The following is a 17,219-nucleotide window of genomic DNA, read 5'->3' on the forward strand; positions in this document are numbered from 1 at the left end:
AGGAAGTGTAAATTAATATATAGGTACGTATTCCATCAAATTGTTTTGTATCTTGACTGACAACAAAAGAAAATATTTTGCACTTGTAAGACTCAGGATGTAGGAGCTGAGGGGTCTTAGATACCTATTGATTGAGACAAACAAAGCTGATGAAAAGAATGTATTTCTTTCAGAACACAAACCGCAGTGGCGCCACACACTTTTATTGAAGGAATCATTAGAATGGGAATATATAAATAGCAATCTTAATTAACGATTGGTTAAGAACTTTATTTCCCCTTAGGAAATAAAATGTTTCAAGTAAGAATTCCATTAAACTGTATTTTATATTTTTAAGCGCTCAGATTTTTTAAGTTCGATTGTGAGCAGAATAATAGTACCTAGTTTATGTGTCTGCTACAAAAGGCATTAAAATAGGAATGTGAGTTGGCTCTCTCTTTCTCTCTCTCTTACTCGTCTCGGTCTCGCTTTCAGCTCGTTTCATAAAAACATTCATTCCACGAGTGTTTTAAGGCCTTATGTACGTTTACATTAAACTACTATTCTGCTCACAAACGAACATTAAAAAATCTGAAATAATGACGTTCTTTGAAATAATGACGTTTACAATGACACTCCATCAGTCCCTCACTTTGTTCTATTCAAATCGGTGCAAAGTTAGCTTGGACGGACTCTTATCAAAGTTCTAAAACATATGTTTATATTACGTATGTTTTACGTTGATCTATTTGGCGCTACAGGTACAGCATTAACGGCATTTTCAAACGTGTGCAGACGCACACGGCCGGGTGCGTATTGGCAAAATGTCAGAGAAACGTGTGGGAACATTTGAAGTGTCGCAAGGCCGTCAACCCAGACGCCTACACCGCGTCTCGTGCACGCGCGCCGTCACTAGTTGCACCTCACGACTACGTCACTACTACATTCAACTATAAAAGAATAATATTAATATTGTTTTTCTGATAGATCGTGATTTGTGATTTGTAGTGAGTTTGTGTGAATTTAATTTAACGAAATTGGCCGTTTAATGCTATTGTTAATTAATTTCCTTTTTGTTGAGTGTAAATAGAATATAATGATTCACACCATTCTGAGCATCTATCTACACGCGATGTGATGCACAATATGAACTTGAGTGGTAGCATCCCACGACAGACTGTCATTTAAAAAAGTGCAAATGTTTTAAACAGTATGATATCAGATGAGATTTAGAAAATTGTAATTGTACAACCAACCTAAAATTTTTAACCGAGTTTCAAAGTTTGGAAAAAAAAACCGTAGTCGGGTTTTGGATCTTTTGAAACGTTCTACTTGTATTATGAAATGTATCTATCTATGGTTTATAATATATGGGTGTAAGATTTATAACGTCCCGCTAGTCAAAATATGCAATATTCTCATTATGCGTTTCATAATCTACAAACATTTTAACACGAGTAACACATTCGTAGTTTGCTCGCTTCGTACGTTGTGCACAGTACCTTTACCACATCCACGATGCTCGACCTTGATCATGCTCACGCGCATGTGACGTAGCCGCATTCGTACGCTGAGTAGCTGATATGAATTGTAAATTATTACCAGTATATCTGACAAACTAGTTGTGAGTCATAAACAATAATTACCACTCTATTAAAGTTAATGTTATTGCTATTTGATGCAATTGAAGTACCTACATTAATTACAGGAACTAAGTACGAATTAAGGAACAAACATACATAATTTATTAAAAAAATTACCCTACTACTGCTTCTTAGTAGTTATGGGACAGAGATACAAAGAAAAAACGTTTAGTGACGATACACCTACGTCTTGATAAAATTAATAATATTAACCTATGATACTAAAAAAAAAACGTTTTATTTAACGCCCCAACATAGTATAGTTATACACTATGTTGTATAACATACATACATAAAAATATTAAAAATATCAGCCGCTAAAATAGGATCCCCACTCAGCATAATGCCCCGGCTATCCGTGGCGCTGGTTTTTGGTAGACTTACAACATAACCGTGAAAATCGAAGTTAGAGCGAGCGAATTAAATTTCGAGCAACTACTTATCTCAGTTACTCTATACTTCGTTTTTTAGGATTAGAAATTTGGTAAACAATCTTGATCTGTCTTTTAATTGAAAAACACTTTTTAAAAATCAATAACTATTACTTATGAAAGCAGAAGACTATAAAAGATCGTATTAGATTCATAATTGATACATATTTACCGTAACTTATTTTTAAAATGTGTTTTTCAATTAAAAGACAGATCAAGATTGTTTACCAAATTTCTAATCCTAAAAAAAACGAAGTATAATTACTTACGCCAGGCGTGGCTCACTCCGCGATTTCGTCGCTTTGCTACAGGTAGCTAAAAGTACATCCGTTCCGCCCCAATTTTGGGGAAAGCCATAAGCCGCGCGTGGCGCTGTCGCCACCTAGCGGCCATATCTGTGCTGATCGTAACAGACGCGTTTTGTTAGAGAGTGAGTCTTCTGTACCTAGTACTATTATCTATTCTGTGCTTACGCTTTAATTGGAGTTCACGGTAGGCCCTCTGACTCTGACATTTACGTCAACGAAACACAGAAAAACAGACTTAAAGAAGTATCACGAAATAATTAACTAAACATTAAAGACATGAATTTTACCGTCATTAATAATTTAAATTTAGAGGGTAAATAAATTAAATGAAATTTCATACATTAATTTCGAGCTTCGTTGCCTTTTGCAGCATTCACGCCCACGTTTCTACGATCTACGCCTAATACTTGTCTAAAACATGCTTCTGAAACCCTTGATTAAAATTAAAATCCTTTTCGAATATCCCCAGCTGCCAATTAAAAATATTTCACCTACACTCACGATGGACTGAAAATGAATCTTGAACAAAAGTCCTGCAGTTATACATAGGTAAGTGTGTTCAATGTAGATTTTTAAGCTTAGCTCGGCTCGGCTCGAACGTTATTTTAAGATTTAACGTTTGATATTTTTTAAGATTCATCAATGCACAATTTGAACACTTCCCACGTATTTCGCGTTATATTGACGGCTATTTCATGCATTTAAATGCAAAGGTATGATAATATGCTTAATTTTTTATACAATACTCCACTCCATTCTCTATTTCAATGTGAAACATACATAATTTATATAACTAAGAAGAGGTCAAATACAACTTTATGACGCTATTATATACTTCTAAGTATTAGGCGAAAACGTACTCGTTTAGATGATAATTAGGTATTCTTTTCGCAAATGCCGTATTTTATTGTAAATAAAATACTAAAGCATTTCCACTCAATCGTCTGTATAGTCCTCATAGTTCTCGAGAAATTGGCAACTATGTTTTGGCTCTCCCGAAAAGTTCATGTTATTCACATCCGACCTTATGGAACCTAAGGATAAATTTATGAACTAATGGAATTGAAATGTAATTTTCTCTGCTGTCGGCCCTTGTAATAACGAGTTTACCTGTTGGCTGACGTAACCATTTTCTGCATGTGGCGTGAAATGGAAACAATTTATTCTACACTCCTGCCTGGGAACTCTGTAGTCTCTGCACGCACTTTAATCAACGCACATGTTTATTAGAATTCTAGAATCCTAAACAGAGAATTCGCAAACTCCAAAATAAAGTACCTATTATATTTTAGAGTTTGCTAATATGCTTTGTTGTCTATTATAGTCTTACATGCATAATTTGTATGTCATATTTCTTTTAATATTGGTGAACAATAATAGTACATTACTACAGAGTCCGTGAAGTAAGGGATTGCAGGACGAGATAGTCAGACGAGGCCGGATAAAGCGAGTCTTGCAATCCCTGTTCCGGCCAAGGATTGTATAGTGCTTTTCTCAAACATTGTAAAGAAAATAAAAATGTAAATTGCCGCCTTTTTTTTAATTTTATAAACTTGACATTTGAAAAAGCTTTTCGAGCAGCATGTTTAACCGCTTATAAAGTCGTTTTTTTGACACGTCAAACTTCCATCTGACAAAGAGCAACCGGCCGCCCGTATTTCTAGCGAGGACCGATTGACTCAACAAATGATACAACATAATAAAAAAAAAAGCGGCCAAGTGCGAGTAGGACTCGCCCATGAAGGGTTCCGTATTTAGGCGATTTATGACGTATTAAAAAAAACTACTTACTAGATTTCGTTCAAACCAATTTTCGGTGGAAGTTTGCATGGTAATGTACATCGTATATTTTTTTTAGTTTTATCATTCTCTTATTTTAGAAGTTACAGGGGGGGGGGACACACATTGTACCACTTTGGAAGTGTCTCTCGCGCAAACTATTCAGTTTAGAAAAAAAATGATATTAGAAACCTCAATATCATTTTTGAAGACCTATCCATAGATACCCCATATGGGTTTGATGAAAAAATTTTTTTTGAGTTTCAGTTCTAAGTATGGGGAACCCCCAAAATTTATTGTTTTTACGGTTCCGTAGCCAAATGGCAAAAAACGGAACCCTTATAGATTCGTCATGTCTGTCTGTCTGTCTGTCTGTCCGTCTGTCCGTCTGTCTGTCCGTCCGTATGTCACAGCCACTTTTCTCCGAAACTATAAGAACTATACTGTTGAAACTTGGTAAGTAGATGTATTCTGTGAACCGCATTAAGATTTTCACACAAAAATAAAAAAAAAGCGACCTTATGGTAGGGTTTTAAAGGTGTGTGCACGACCCTTTAAATGACAAATAAAAGTACGGGAGTAGAAAAAATATTAAACACAAATAATAATAAAAGAGATACTAAACGAGAAGCACGCCCTCTTCGCTAAGCTCTTAAATAAACCAAAAGCAGAATTTATTTGAACAGACTATGTAGCTGTTTGTATTATCTCAAGCCGTGTCGTTATTGTTAAATATTATAAAATAAATAAAGTCCACTGTTCAATTTTCATACTTGACGTAGCCGGAATATCGCAGATGTGGTGAGCTAAATTTTTCGTGATTACTTAGAGATAAGTAAGTACCTACTCAAACGAATTATAAAAAGTGGGAAAAACCTAACCTTGCCATAACAAGTTAATATAACTGACAATATTAAGCTAAGCAAGTGCCCGTCAGTTGGTGTCCTACGCATTCTCCCCAAACGTGGAAGTTAATTAATAATTATCAGTGAACGCATATAAACCATGGAAGTATTCTGTCCGCTCAATTATGACCCAACGTAAACTATTCGATTGTAGGCGGTGCTTACAGACTGTTCGATTGGCAACTTCAGTTGGCCGAGATGACAGTCAGTGACGGATGGCTAAATTGGTTTATAAAAACTACGTTTTTTTGTAATTAAAAATGTCTTCATGTGTCGTGAAGTGGTGCAGAAGTTATTTTAGTTCATATCAAGGACAATGGAGTCACTTTTCACTTGTAGTAAACAGATAACTTCAGTAAAATTTGGAATAAACATGACGATATTTTTTCAATACTACCGTGCTAAGCTAAAACGTAACAACTGCATACGACTTTCATAACAACATACGACTTTTTAAATTGCGAGGATAATAGGGATGGTTTTATGCCAAATGAAGTAGACTATTTTATTAACTTATGTTTGGTTTAGGTATTTTCTATATAATTATAAATGTAGTAATAAATTCCTTCTTACAGATTTGTATTTTCCTTTTTTATTTCATGAGATGGAGCTATAAAAAAACTACCTAGTTATATCAAATTAATAATCAAATTTGGTATTGTCATTTTACATTACTTTCCATTCAGATTCCCACAAAATGCTATTCGCAGAGAACTATGGAAAAAAGCTGTCCAATTAGAGAGACATGAAATTGAGTGGATGCCTGGCAAGATATCTAGAATATGTTCTATTCATGGGATACCCAAATATTTTTGACCCGATTCGTGTACCCATGTAAATTTTGCAGGCTGTATAGCCAGTCCGATTTCTAAGATCAAGTTCGCCATACATTTACTATGGCGTACTTGATCTTAGAAAAACGGACAGACTATACCAGTACGGCTACCATCAGTTTGGCACTGACATAAACGCCGTCGAGAACGTAATTTACTTTCTATACATCTCGCTCGTACTCGTATATTAGTGCAAACGAGATGTATAGAAAGTAAATTACGTTCTCGATAGCGTAGATGTCAGTTTTGACACTGTCAGTGACTCATGGTACGGGCTTTAAACGTGACCGCACTGCCATACAGATTGATAATAAAATATACAAAATACTTATTATATTATTTGACTGGTTCTTCAATGTATGGCATAAACCTATCCCTGTCCAAGTCATATTCTAATCAAATATGAACCGCGAACTCTCAGCGGCCAGTACGTACAGCAAGAAGGTTATTAGCGGATTAATGTCGCTGATTGGTAGTTATTGACAGTATATGCATTTCATCTACACTTAGCTGTGTACGTTAGTGTAATAGAGATGACTATTATTTCGTTTACCAGCTTTGATTACAGGCTCTGTAAACGTATCGTCTTTTTAAATGTAGGCGTAATTGTGTATGTGTGCTAATTTGGCCCGAGAATTTGAACGGTAATGTTCCCAAAGGCGGTTTCCATGGTTTATATGCGTTCACTGATAATTATACATTTGCCACCTGGTTTGTGGCTGAGCATTTACTCGTTTATGGCTTGTGATTTAATTAATATGTTACATTACGAGGGGATCCTAATCACTTGACATACCTACGTGTATTGACATCTGAGCCCGTACTATGAGTCACTGACAGTGTCAAAACTGACGTATACGCTATCGAGAATGTATTTTACTTTCTATGCACCACGCTCGCACTAATATGCGAGTACGAGCGAGATGCATAGAAAGTAAATTACGTTATCTATGGCGTTTATGTCAGTGCCAAACTGGTGGGAGCCATACTGGACTTGATTCATGGCGTATTTGAAAAAATAGAAAAATATACGAATGATGATAAGTTTATTCTACAGGGTGTTTCCTGTAACAGGAGCAATAAATTAAACTGTACTCCTCAAACTGACCAACATTTGTTCAGCAACTTATTGGTACTATATTTTAGTACCTACGAGTATAGGGACGTGATTGTGGTAGGTAATAGTTTTTAGAGTATCGGTTGTAGCTGAATGGTTCATGTGTCCGACTTTCAATTCGGAAGTGTGGATTCAAAACGAATGTAGGAATAATGAATAAATAAATATTATACGATAAGACATTAACCCACAAAATAAAGCAATTTGTTGTCATAAACGTAAGGTGTAACACATTAAATTTTATATTTTACTTCTCTTTCTGCCTCTTAAGACAACTTCTGTGGACTTTACAGTGTATTTTTCATGCCACATTCAATTTGTACTCCTTATCCTTTTATGGACGTCATAAAACTGTGCCTCTGCCTATTTTCCGGTTTTACTCCGCCATAAACTTTGGCATCCATTCACTTGATTATTATTGTTTTCGTCAGTAAATCAGGATCACTTTTAGAGACGTGTTAGACTTGTTGAGGATGGTTTTTATCACTCGACTGGAGGAGAGAATTGAAAAATATTGAAATAATAAGAAAATTGTATTATATGGACTGAGCTTTCGAGCGTATGTTTGTAGTTCTGAATCGCTCGCCCTACATTACATTCCTACAACCAGTACAACCTACAGCGATTGACGAATTCCACTAGACTTATCTCAGTTGTGGGAGTAACATAGGATATACATATATACATATGTGTATTACCTATATTACCAAAATTATTATACACTTTACTTATCATCCTTCTTAGGCTAGGGTTTTTATAATATGAATATAAGAGTAGTTACCAAAATTATTATTATTACTAGCTGTTGCCCGCGACTTCGTACGCGTGGATTTGTATATTGGTGGTTATAAATTCTACGTTAGCTTAGAACATTATGCAGCAAAAGATAGCAGTAGGGACGGTTAATCATTTGTTAATTATTATACAACGCATGAGATTTGTATTTCACAACCTGGCTACGAAGTTTCAAGCCCCTAACTGAATAAAATTGTTCTCGATAATCTCGATTCTCTCTTCAACCCCCAGAAGATTTTCAAGTCCACTATTTAATAAAACCTACTACCTAACTACCTATTTACGAAGTTTGAAGTTCCTAGCTTTAAATAAAATTTGAACCCTCTATCAACTCTCAACCCCTGTTTAAACTTTTAGGGGATGAATTTTTAAAAACGCAGAAATTACTTTTCTTGTATTGTAATAATATGCCTTTATACAACGATTCAAGTCCCGCACTCCGATAAATATTTGGGTTCCATACAAATTTTCGACCCCCTTCACCACCTTGGGGGATGAATTAAAAAACTCTGAAATTAGTTTTCTTTTCTCTTAATAAAATACCTTTTTACGAAGCTTCAAATCCTAGCTTTAAATAAAATTATAACCTATACAATCTTTCAACCCCTTTTTAACCCTGTTATGGGATGAATTTTTGAAAACGCTGAAATAAGTTTTCTTGTGTTCTAATACTATGGCTTTATACAAAGATTTAAGTCTCGCGCTCTCAAAAATATTTGATCTCCATACAAACTTTCAACCCCTTTTTCACCTCCTCGGGGGATGAATTTTTAAAAACGCTGAATAGGTTTTTTTGTTTTTTAATAAAATACCTTTTTACGAAGTTTCAAGTTCCTAGCTTTAAATAAAATTTGAACCCTATACAAACTTTCAACCCCTTTTGGACCCTTATAGGGTATGAATTTTTAAAAACGCTGAAATTACTTTTCTCGTATTCTAATAATATGTCATTATACAAAGATTCAAGTCCCGTACTTACAAAAAATATTGACCTCCATACAAATTTTCAACCCCTTTTTCACCACCTTAAATGTTGAATTTTGAAAAACGCTAACAATAGTTTTCTTCTCTTTTAATGAAATAACTTTTTACGAAGTTACAAATTCGTAGGTTAAAATAAAATATAAACCCTATACAATCTTTCACCCCCTTTTTAACCCTTTTAAGGGATGAATTTTTGAAAACGCTGAAATTACTTTTCTTGAGAATTAATAATATGGCTTTATACAAAGATTCAAGTCCCGCACTCTAAAAAATATTTGATCTCCGTACAAACTTTCAACCCCTTTTTCACCATCTCGGGGGATGAATTTTTAAAAACACTGAAATTTGTTTTGTTGTTTTTTAATTTAATACCTTTTTGCGAAGTTTCAAGATCTTAGCTTAAAATAAAATTTGCACCCCAAGACAAAGTTTCATCCCCTTTTTTACCCCCTAAGGGGTTGAATTTCCTAAAACGTCGCAATTCCTTCTTTTTGCAATCGGCTATTATACCTTTCTAAAAAGTTTCAAAGCATTTGTAATGGATTCAAACTTTCAACCCCTTTTTAACCCTGTTAGGGGATGAATTTTCAAAAACGCTGAAATTACTTTTCCTGTCTTATAATAATATACCCATATACAAAGTTTAAAGTCACACACTCACAAAAAAATTTGATCTCCATACAATTTTTCAACCCCCTTTTCACCACCTTGGGGGATGAATTTTCGAAAACGCTGAAATTAGTTTTCTTATTTTTTAATATAATACATTTTTACAAAGTTTAAAATTCCTAGCTTAAAATAAATCTTGAACCCCATACAACCTTTCATCCCCTTTTTAACCCTTTTAAGGGATGAATTTTTAAAAACGCTGAAATTACTTTTCTTGAGTTTTAATAATATGGCTTTATACAAAGACTCAAGTCCCGCACTCTCAATAATATTTGATCTCCGTACAAACTTTCAACCCCTTTTTCACCACCTCGGGGGATGAATTTTTAAAAACGCTGAAATTAGTTTTCTTGTTTTTTAATTTAATACCTTTTTGCAAAGTTTCAAGGTCCCAGCTTAAAATAAAATTTGCACCCCAAGACAAAGTTTCATCCCCTTTTTTACCCCCTTAGGGGTTGAAGTTCCTAAAACGTCGCAATTACTTTTTTTTGTAATCGGCTATTATGCCTTTCTAAGAAGTTTCAAAGCATTTGTAATGGATTCAAACTTTCAACCCCTTTTTAACCCTGTTAGGGGATGAATTTTCAAAAACGCTGAAATTACTTTTCCTGTCTTATAATAATATACCCATATACAAAGTTTAAAGTCACACACTCACAAAAATATTTGATCTCCATACAAACTTTCAACCCCTTTTTCACCACCTTGGGGGATGAATTTTCGAAAACGCTGAAATTAGTTTTCTTGTTTTTTAATATAATACATTTTCACAAAGTTTCAAATTTCTAGCTTAAACTAAAACTTGAACCCCATACAACCTTTCATCCCCTTTTTAACCCCCTTAGGGGTTGAATTTTTCAAAATGGCTTCTTATCTCTTGTACACTTTACAAATGCAACCTAGTGTGCAAATTTCAACTTTCTAGCTTTTGTAGTTTCGGCTCTGCGTTGATGAATCAGTCAGTCAGTCAGTCAGTCAGTCAGTCAGTCAGGACACTTGCATTTATATATATAGATTATATTAATTAAAAAAAATCTAAATGTACGGTATTGGTTCCAAATTAAGTCTTACTTATACGGGTTTTCTAAATATTTGAATTCGATTTATTGTAGCTTAATTCTAGACACTGGCCAAATATCCTAATACGAGGTTTTCTATTCAGTTACTTAATTGCAGTGCAGTCAAATTGAGATGCGAATTAGGAAGAACCTTCTTAAATAAGGCGAATAAAATCCTATCGATGTGCAACCTTATGCCGCTAGTATCTACTGGCCGCTGTCAACAAGGTGTAGGTACTAGCATAGCATACATTATGAAATAAAAAAAGCGGCCAAGTGCGAGTCGGACTCGCCCATGAAGGGTTCCGTATTTAGGCGATTTATGACGTATAAAAAAAAACTACTTACTAGATCCCGTTCAAACCAATTTTCGGTGGAAGTTTACATGGTAATGTACATCATATATTTTTTTTAGTTTTATCATTCTCTTATTTTAGAAGTTACAGGGGGGGGGACACACATTTTACCACTTTGGAAGTGTCTCTCGCGCAAACTATTCAGTTTAGAAAAAAATGATATTAGAAACCTCAATATAATTTTTGAAGACCTATCCGTAGATACCCCACACGTATGGGTTTGATGAAAAAAAAATTTTTGAGTTTCAGTTCGAAGTATGGGGAACCCCAAAAATTTATTGTTTTTTTTTTCTATTTTTGTGTGAAAATCTTAATGCGGTTCACAGAATACATCTACTTACCAAGTTTCAACAGTATAGTTCTTATAGTTTCGGAGAAAAGTGGCTGTGACATACGGACGGACAGACAGACGGACAGACGGACAGACGGACAGACAGACAGACATGACGAATCTATAAGGGTTACGTTTTTTGCCATTTGGCTACGGAACCCTAACAAGCAACTCCGGGAGCCGATAGAAGTGAAAACTCACCTCACTATGTTACCGACGCCCGGTAACACGATACATACGTTTAGCGGAGGTATTCTATTTATTTACTAGTAGTTCGCCCCGAACTGAGAACTCGCGGTTAACCAAAAATTATATAGCGATTGACTTTGTTGCACCTACTCGTACCTACCTCCTCGTATAGTGCGACATAAAATAATAGAAAATAAATGAGGGCGCCACTTTCTACGTACCTGTCACATTTTTGACGTAAAATGCTTACACATAACAACAATTTAGTATGGACATTTTTGAGTTCCATTTTATTTAATTTCTACTATTTTATGTCGCTCTTTTTGCATCAATTTTGAAGCGCCATTTACAAGTTTAGCGTTAAGTAATATAGATGGCGCTATTTTTTCGAATAAAGGGCTTCGTATACGGCTGTCCCTCCCCTGGATTTAAGTCACCACCATAGAGATCAAAATAAACTGTATCTGTGCTAAGCCGAAATATTTCTTGTCAAATGTCATATACATATATTATGTTTATTCTATTTTATTTTTATCTTGCTAATTATTTCAAAATGGTAAATTTAAAAACGATATTATAAAAGTGTAAGTCGAGCACTTTCATTTGATACTAAAATCGACCATGTTTCTTGCAAAAAATTGACCAGAATAGCAAGACCCCTCACAAACAGCTTTTTGGCCTTCTAAGCTCTTCAAGCTCAATAACCTCTTGATCGGGCCTGCTCATAATTTAATGACTAAAATATAATGCCCTCGACTACACGTTTACCCAATTTCATTTAAATTAGAACAAATTTACTTAAGTTATTGAGTATCAAACTATCTTCTGACAGTTCAGCTTAAAAACATCGAAATGCCGAGACGTGCCGCTAGCCAGCCGCGTGTTCAAAGTCGAATGTAAGAACTTCGCTTCGCTTCGCTCGCTCGTTCGATTATATATTATTATCATTCTCAAATAAGATCACACTTTTTAATTGACATGTTTATTTACATACTGCCATGACAACGTCAAATTATTTGAACATAGGTAAAGAGTCTTGAAAAGGAGTTCGCAACATAAATGTCAAATAACATTGAGTTTCTCTTTATTGATTTAAATGCCATCTAAATTATGAGTGGCCACCTTACGGGGCTTACGGTCACGTGATCGCCTTACGCCCCTTACGGTCACGTGATCGCCTTACGCTGTCTCGAGTTTATCATTTTTTCCCCACCTCAAAAAGTGCCCAGCGCCGCTAAAGAAGTTTTCACTTCAATTACACTTATTGACCACTGCAAAGGGACACTTGGTATGTAAAAAGCGTTACTTACTTGGACACTGGCACATTGGTGAGGGATAGGAAGTTGGTGCGCACGCTCCGCAGGCTCGCCAGCACCTGCGCGAACGGCGTCACGATCAGGTCTTCTCCATGACTGTGTACAAAAACAACCCTGTTACAATTTTTCCAGATACTATTTAAAATTAATCACGGTTACGACATTTCATAAAATGAAATAAAATGAAATGTATGTTAAATTAAAGTAATCACACAAATTTAAGATGAAGATAGCTTTAATATCATTCAATGCCAAGATGTTTTAATATTAACTAATATGAATAAATAAATATGTATTTGGGGACAATCTTACTTAACCTAACCCCAAACTAACCAAAACTTGTACTATGGGTACACGTGGCTAGGAAGTACATGCTTATATAGATAAATACATACTAAAATACATAGGTAACATCCACAAATCATGAAAAAATATTCGTGATAAACACACAAATAAATGAATGCCCTTACCGGGATTCAAACCCGGGTCCTCCTGCTTCATAGGCAAAGTCACTACCGACTAAGCTAAGAAGCCGTTATTTGAGGCATTTACTAGACGTCCGTATAAAGAAAAATCTAAATTAAAGAGTAATTTAATGAATAATGTGTTTTATTTAGCATGACTAGAAATGTGCATATGAGAGTGATTTTCTTTGTGCTAAATGTTTTAGTTCCAGGAATGAGGTTGGCCGTGCGTAATGTACCTATATATTTACTAATTAAAGGATAGGTTGCTACTGTTTGAATATGTGCATCATCTATTCTATAAAACTATGCTATCTATTGCCTTCAAGGCAATGTAAAGATTTAAATTGCGTTTGTCGCGCTTGAAGTGATAAAGGCAGCGCTTTCATTTCCAGGAAAAATACTCGTAGCCCGTAGTCGGTCAAAAATACTCTCGAAAGGTCGGAAATTAAAATACAAAGGGCGGATTAGATGCTTCCGCTTTTTTTAAGGAAAGAAAATGACAATTTAATATAACAATACGACTGGAATTCATCAAATTACGATGACTATGGGTATATGGGGACAGTGGTGCCAATGTGGGAGCACCATTACGTTCTCTCATTATTTACTTGGGTAATAATTTTTAATTTGTAAAAAATAATAAATACGTACTCAGACTGCTATGATGTAAACAATAGGTTATAAGTGCAATCAACCACCGAAGACACATTGTTTGGAAGCACAATATGCAACATTTCAAGACTTAAGAACTTGGTAAGAGAGAATTTTGACCGTTTTGAATTCAAAAATCACCACAAACATAAAATATACCGTTATAAATAACGGCACATTGCACACCGTGTACAGCTGATTGACATTAACATCTGACACCAAACGTCAACTGTCAAATAGCGGTCCGAATTGGACTCGTGAACTTCGGTCCGTATTGGACATATGGTACGTTCGGAAACCATAACCAACTAATACATTATAAGCCACAGTGCCATTCAATTTGATTTCGTTGTTTGTCAACACGGAAAATTAACAAAGATGAATTGTCTAGCATGCGACGAGCCAATAAACGACTCAGAAGCCTTAAAATGTGTAACGTGTAAAGATACATACCATTTTAGATGTCTTAATATAACAACGGCTACTTTTATGGCCAATAACTACTTAATTCAAAAAACTTGGCATTGCCCTCGCTGCACAAACGTTACATCCAGGCGCAAGAACGATGACACCCCAGTTCGCTCGTACCTAGAAAACTCATTATTAGATATGTCGGTCGAAGACTCCCAACATGAACAGACTACACCAGGAAACACAAACATAACATATCACAATCCCCAACAAAACAGCCTAGAAAGAAGCCAAAATCACGTGACTCTAGAACAGATAGGCCAACTTTTGGATAAAAAATTACAAGAAAATAATACACACTTATTATCTCATGTCGAACGTCTCATTCAGGCAGGGATCAAGACGGCTATTGTAACGATGAACCGGGAGTTTAATCAAAAGTTTACTGAAATTTCTGCCCAACAAGAAACTTTAAGTAATGGCCTTTACGACGCGAAAAAGAGTATAAATTCCCTAGAGCAAGAGAACCAAAAACTGAAATCGGAATTGCTAGAAATACAAGATAAGATAAACGCCATCAATCGACAGAATAGCGAAGAATACGAAAAAAGTATTGTCCTATATGGACTTGATGAATGGCAGAGTGAAACTGAAGCTGACTTATACCCTCGACTGAGTCACATGTTCCACGACATACTCAATATCGACATTAATGGCTTTATTGAAACTGCTAGAAGACTCGGCAAAAAAGGACACCGCCGTCCAATAGCAATCGAACTGATAAGTAAAAGAATGAAAAAATATATACTTGACAACGCATACAGCTTTAAAAATACTGGCTACGCCGTATCTAGACACCTAGATAGCCAGTCACTACAACAGAGGAAAACACAGAGAGAGTACCTTTATAACGCCAGAAAAGAAGGAAAACGGGCCTATATTAAAAACAATCGCCTATTTATAAACGGAGAGGAAATTATAATATCACCAGTAAAAAGTAATAACACCATACGCAAAGCCAACGCGACTAACGCAGCAAACCCAACTATAGGATCAATTTCGGCGCCAATACTTTGCACAGAACAAACTACAACAATACATTCTGTAAATCAGGAAAAGGAAGACATTGGACATTGTTTTCGTACCTAAAAACGACCTAACAATTCTTTTTCAGAATGTGCAAAGTCTGAAAAATAAAACCCACATAATCGAATCATTTCTATGTAATAAAAATATCCGAGCATTATGCTTATCGGAAACATGGATAACAGAACACCAGCAGGATCTAGTCTCAATAAACGGATACAGGTTTGCCGCAGGTTACTACAGACGCGAGTGCCAAGGGGGTGGAGTGGCGATCCTGCTTCAGGAAGATTTAAACTATATAGAAAGAACTGACATTTCTGAATTATCTAAGGAATGTGTTATTGAATGTTGTGCTTTGGAAATACCCGTATATAATGTAATTCTAATAAATATATATAGACCTGATCGAGACATTACAGTATTCTATGAAACACTTAACAAAATCTTACAAAAAATTAAACCGAGAGATAGGAAGAAGTGTATAATTATTGGAGGAGACTTTAATATAAATATGTTAACTCATTCTAGAATATCCCAAAATCTTGTAGACTTGATGCTCTCATTTAATTTGACTTTAATTACAAAAGAACCTACTAGAATTACAAACAAAACATCGACATGCATTGACTTAATTTTTACAAACTCGTTAAAAAACACCTCTGTAACAATTGAAGAACACGGAATATCAGACCACAAAAGTTTATTATACAGTCAACAAATATTTAACCCAATCACTAGAACAAATAAAAAGTGGTATAGCTTAAAAAGAATATTTAATGAAAGAAACATGGAAAGTTTTAAGGTCGCGCTACAAAATATTAAATGGTGGGACATAATCTCTCCGAATAAGACATTAAATGAAAATTATGATAACTTTGAAAATACGTTACTAGAAACACTAAACAAGTACATTCCTAAAAGACGAATCCGAGTGGGAAATACAAATACCAAAACGTGGCTGACCCCCGGGCTAAAAAAATCGTGTAAACACAAACGACAATTAAAAATATTGGTGAATCAGTCACAAAATGAAGTTTTAAATAGGCACCATAAAGTATATTCAAAAATGCTTAAAAAATGTGTAAATTTATCAAAAAGACTCAATTTTATAAGTCAAATGAATCGGTCATCAAATAAAACGAGGACAATGTGGAAAGTTATTAAGGAAATAACAAACAAAAGAGGAAATAGTTCACATAATAAAAATCTTACACTAAATATAGAAAACCAGCTGACAGTTTCTCCCGATAAAATTGCAAACTCTTTCAATAAATACTTTGCCACTGTAGGAGATTCGTCTTGTTCGCATGTTAAGCCTAGCGGTAGGCCGACACAGAATCCTCAAATAAACTCGATGTATCTAAGCCCCGTTACGGAACGAGAGGTATCAAATATCATACAGAACCTTAAAAATAAACGTAGTTTTGGGATAGACGAAATACCGTCCATACTAATTAAACTATGCAAAGACGAGTTGGTACCGCCCTTAACCGAACTAATTAATCTATCATTTAATGAAGGTAGTTTTCCGGAAAAACTCAAAACCGCCAAAATAAGACCGGTTTTCAAAAAAGGAGGTAAAAATACCGAACTCACGCAGTATAGACCAATAGCTCTATTATCGGCAATGTCAAAAGTTTTCGAGAAAGCAATGTCGAACCGTCTTTACAAGTACCTAGAAAAAAATAATATCTTAGACAAAAATCAATATGGCTTCAGGAAAAAACGTACGACTAGTCTAGCCGTATATAATTACGTCCAAACAATACTTGACCATATAAATAATAAAAATTACGCTGTCGGTATTTTGCTAGACATGTCAAAAGCGTACGACAGAGTGCGCCATGATATACTCTTAAATAAATTGTATGATTCCGGAATTCGGGGAAACGCTCACAAATGGTTTAAATC

General features: G+C 35.1%; 1 protein-coding gene across 11 annotated transcripts in view; it reads right to left on the minus strand.

Annotated features, from left to right (window-relative positions):
• The window catches only part of LOC134650185 (3',5'-cyclic-AMP phosphodiesterase), a 577,846-nt gene that overhangs the window by 77,280 nt on the left and 483,347 nt on the right, over positions 1–17,219 (minus strand). For all 11 annotated transcript variants that reach the window (XM_063505091.1, XM_063505093.1, XM_063505094.1 and 8 more), the window contains one exon: positions 12,688–12,789. In XM_063505091.1, the coding sequence (XP_063361161.1) occupies positions 12,688–12,789 (102 nt within the window). The remainder of the gene's footprint in view (positions 1–12,687; positions 12,790–17,219) is intronic.

Source organism: Cydia amplana, chromosome 8 (assembly GCF_948474715.1).
Source record: "Cydia amplana chromosome 8, ilCydAmpl1.1, whole genome shotgun sequence".
Classification (NCBI taxonomy): Eukaryota; Metazoa; Arthropoda; class Insecta; order Lepidoptera; family Tortricidae; genus Cydia; species Cydia amplana.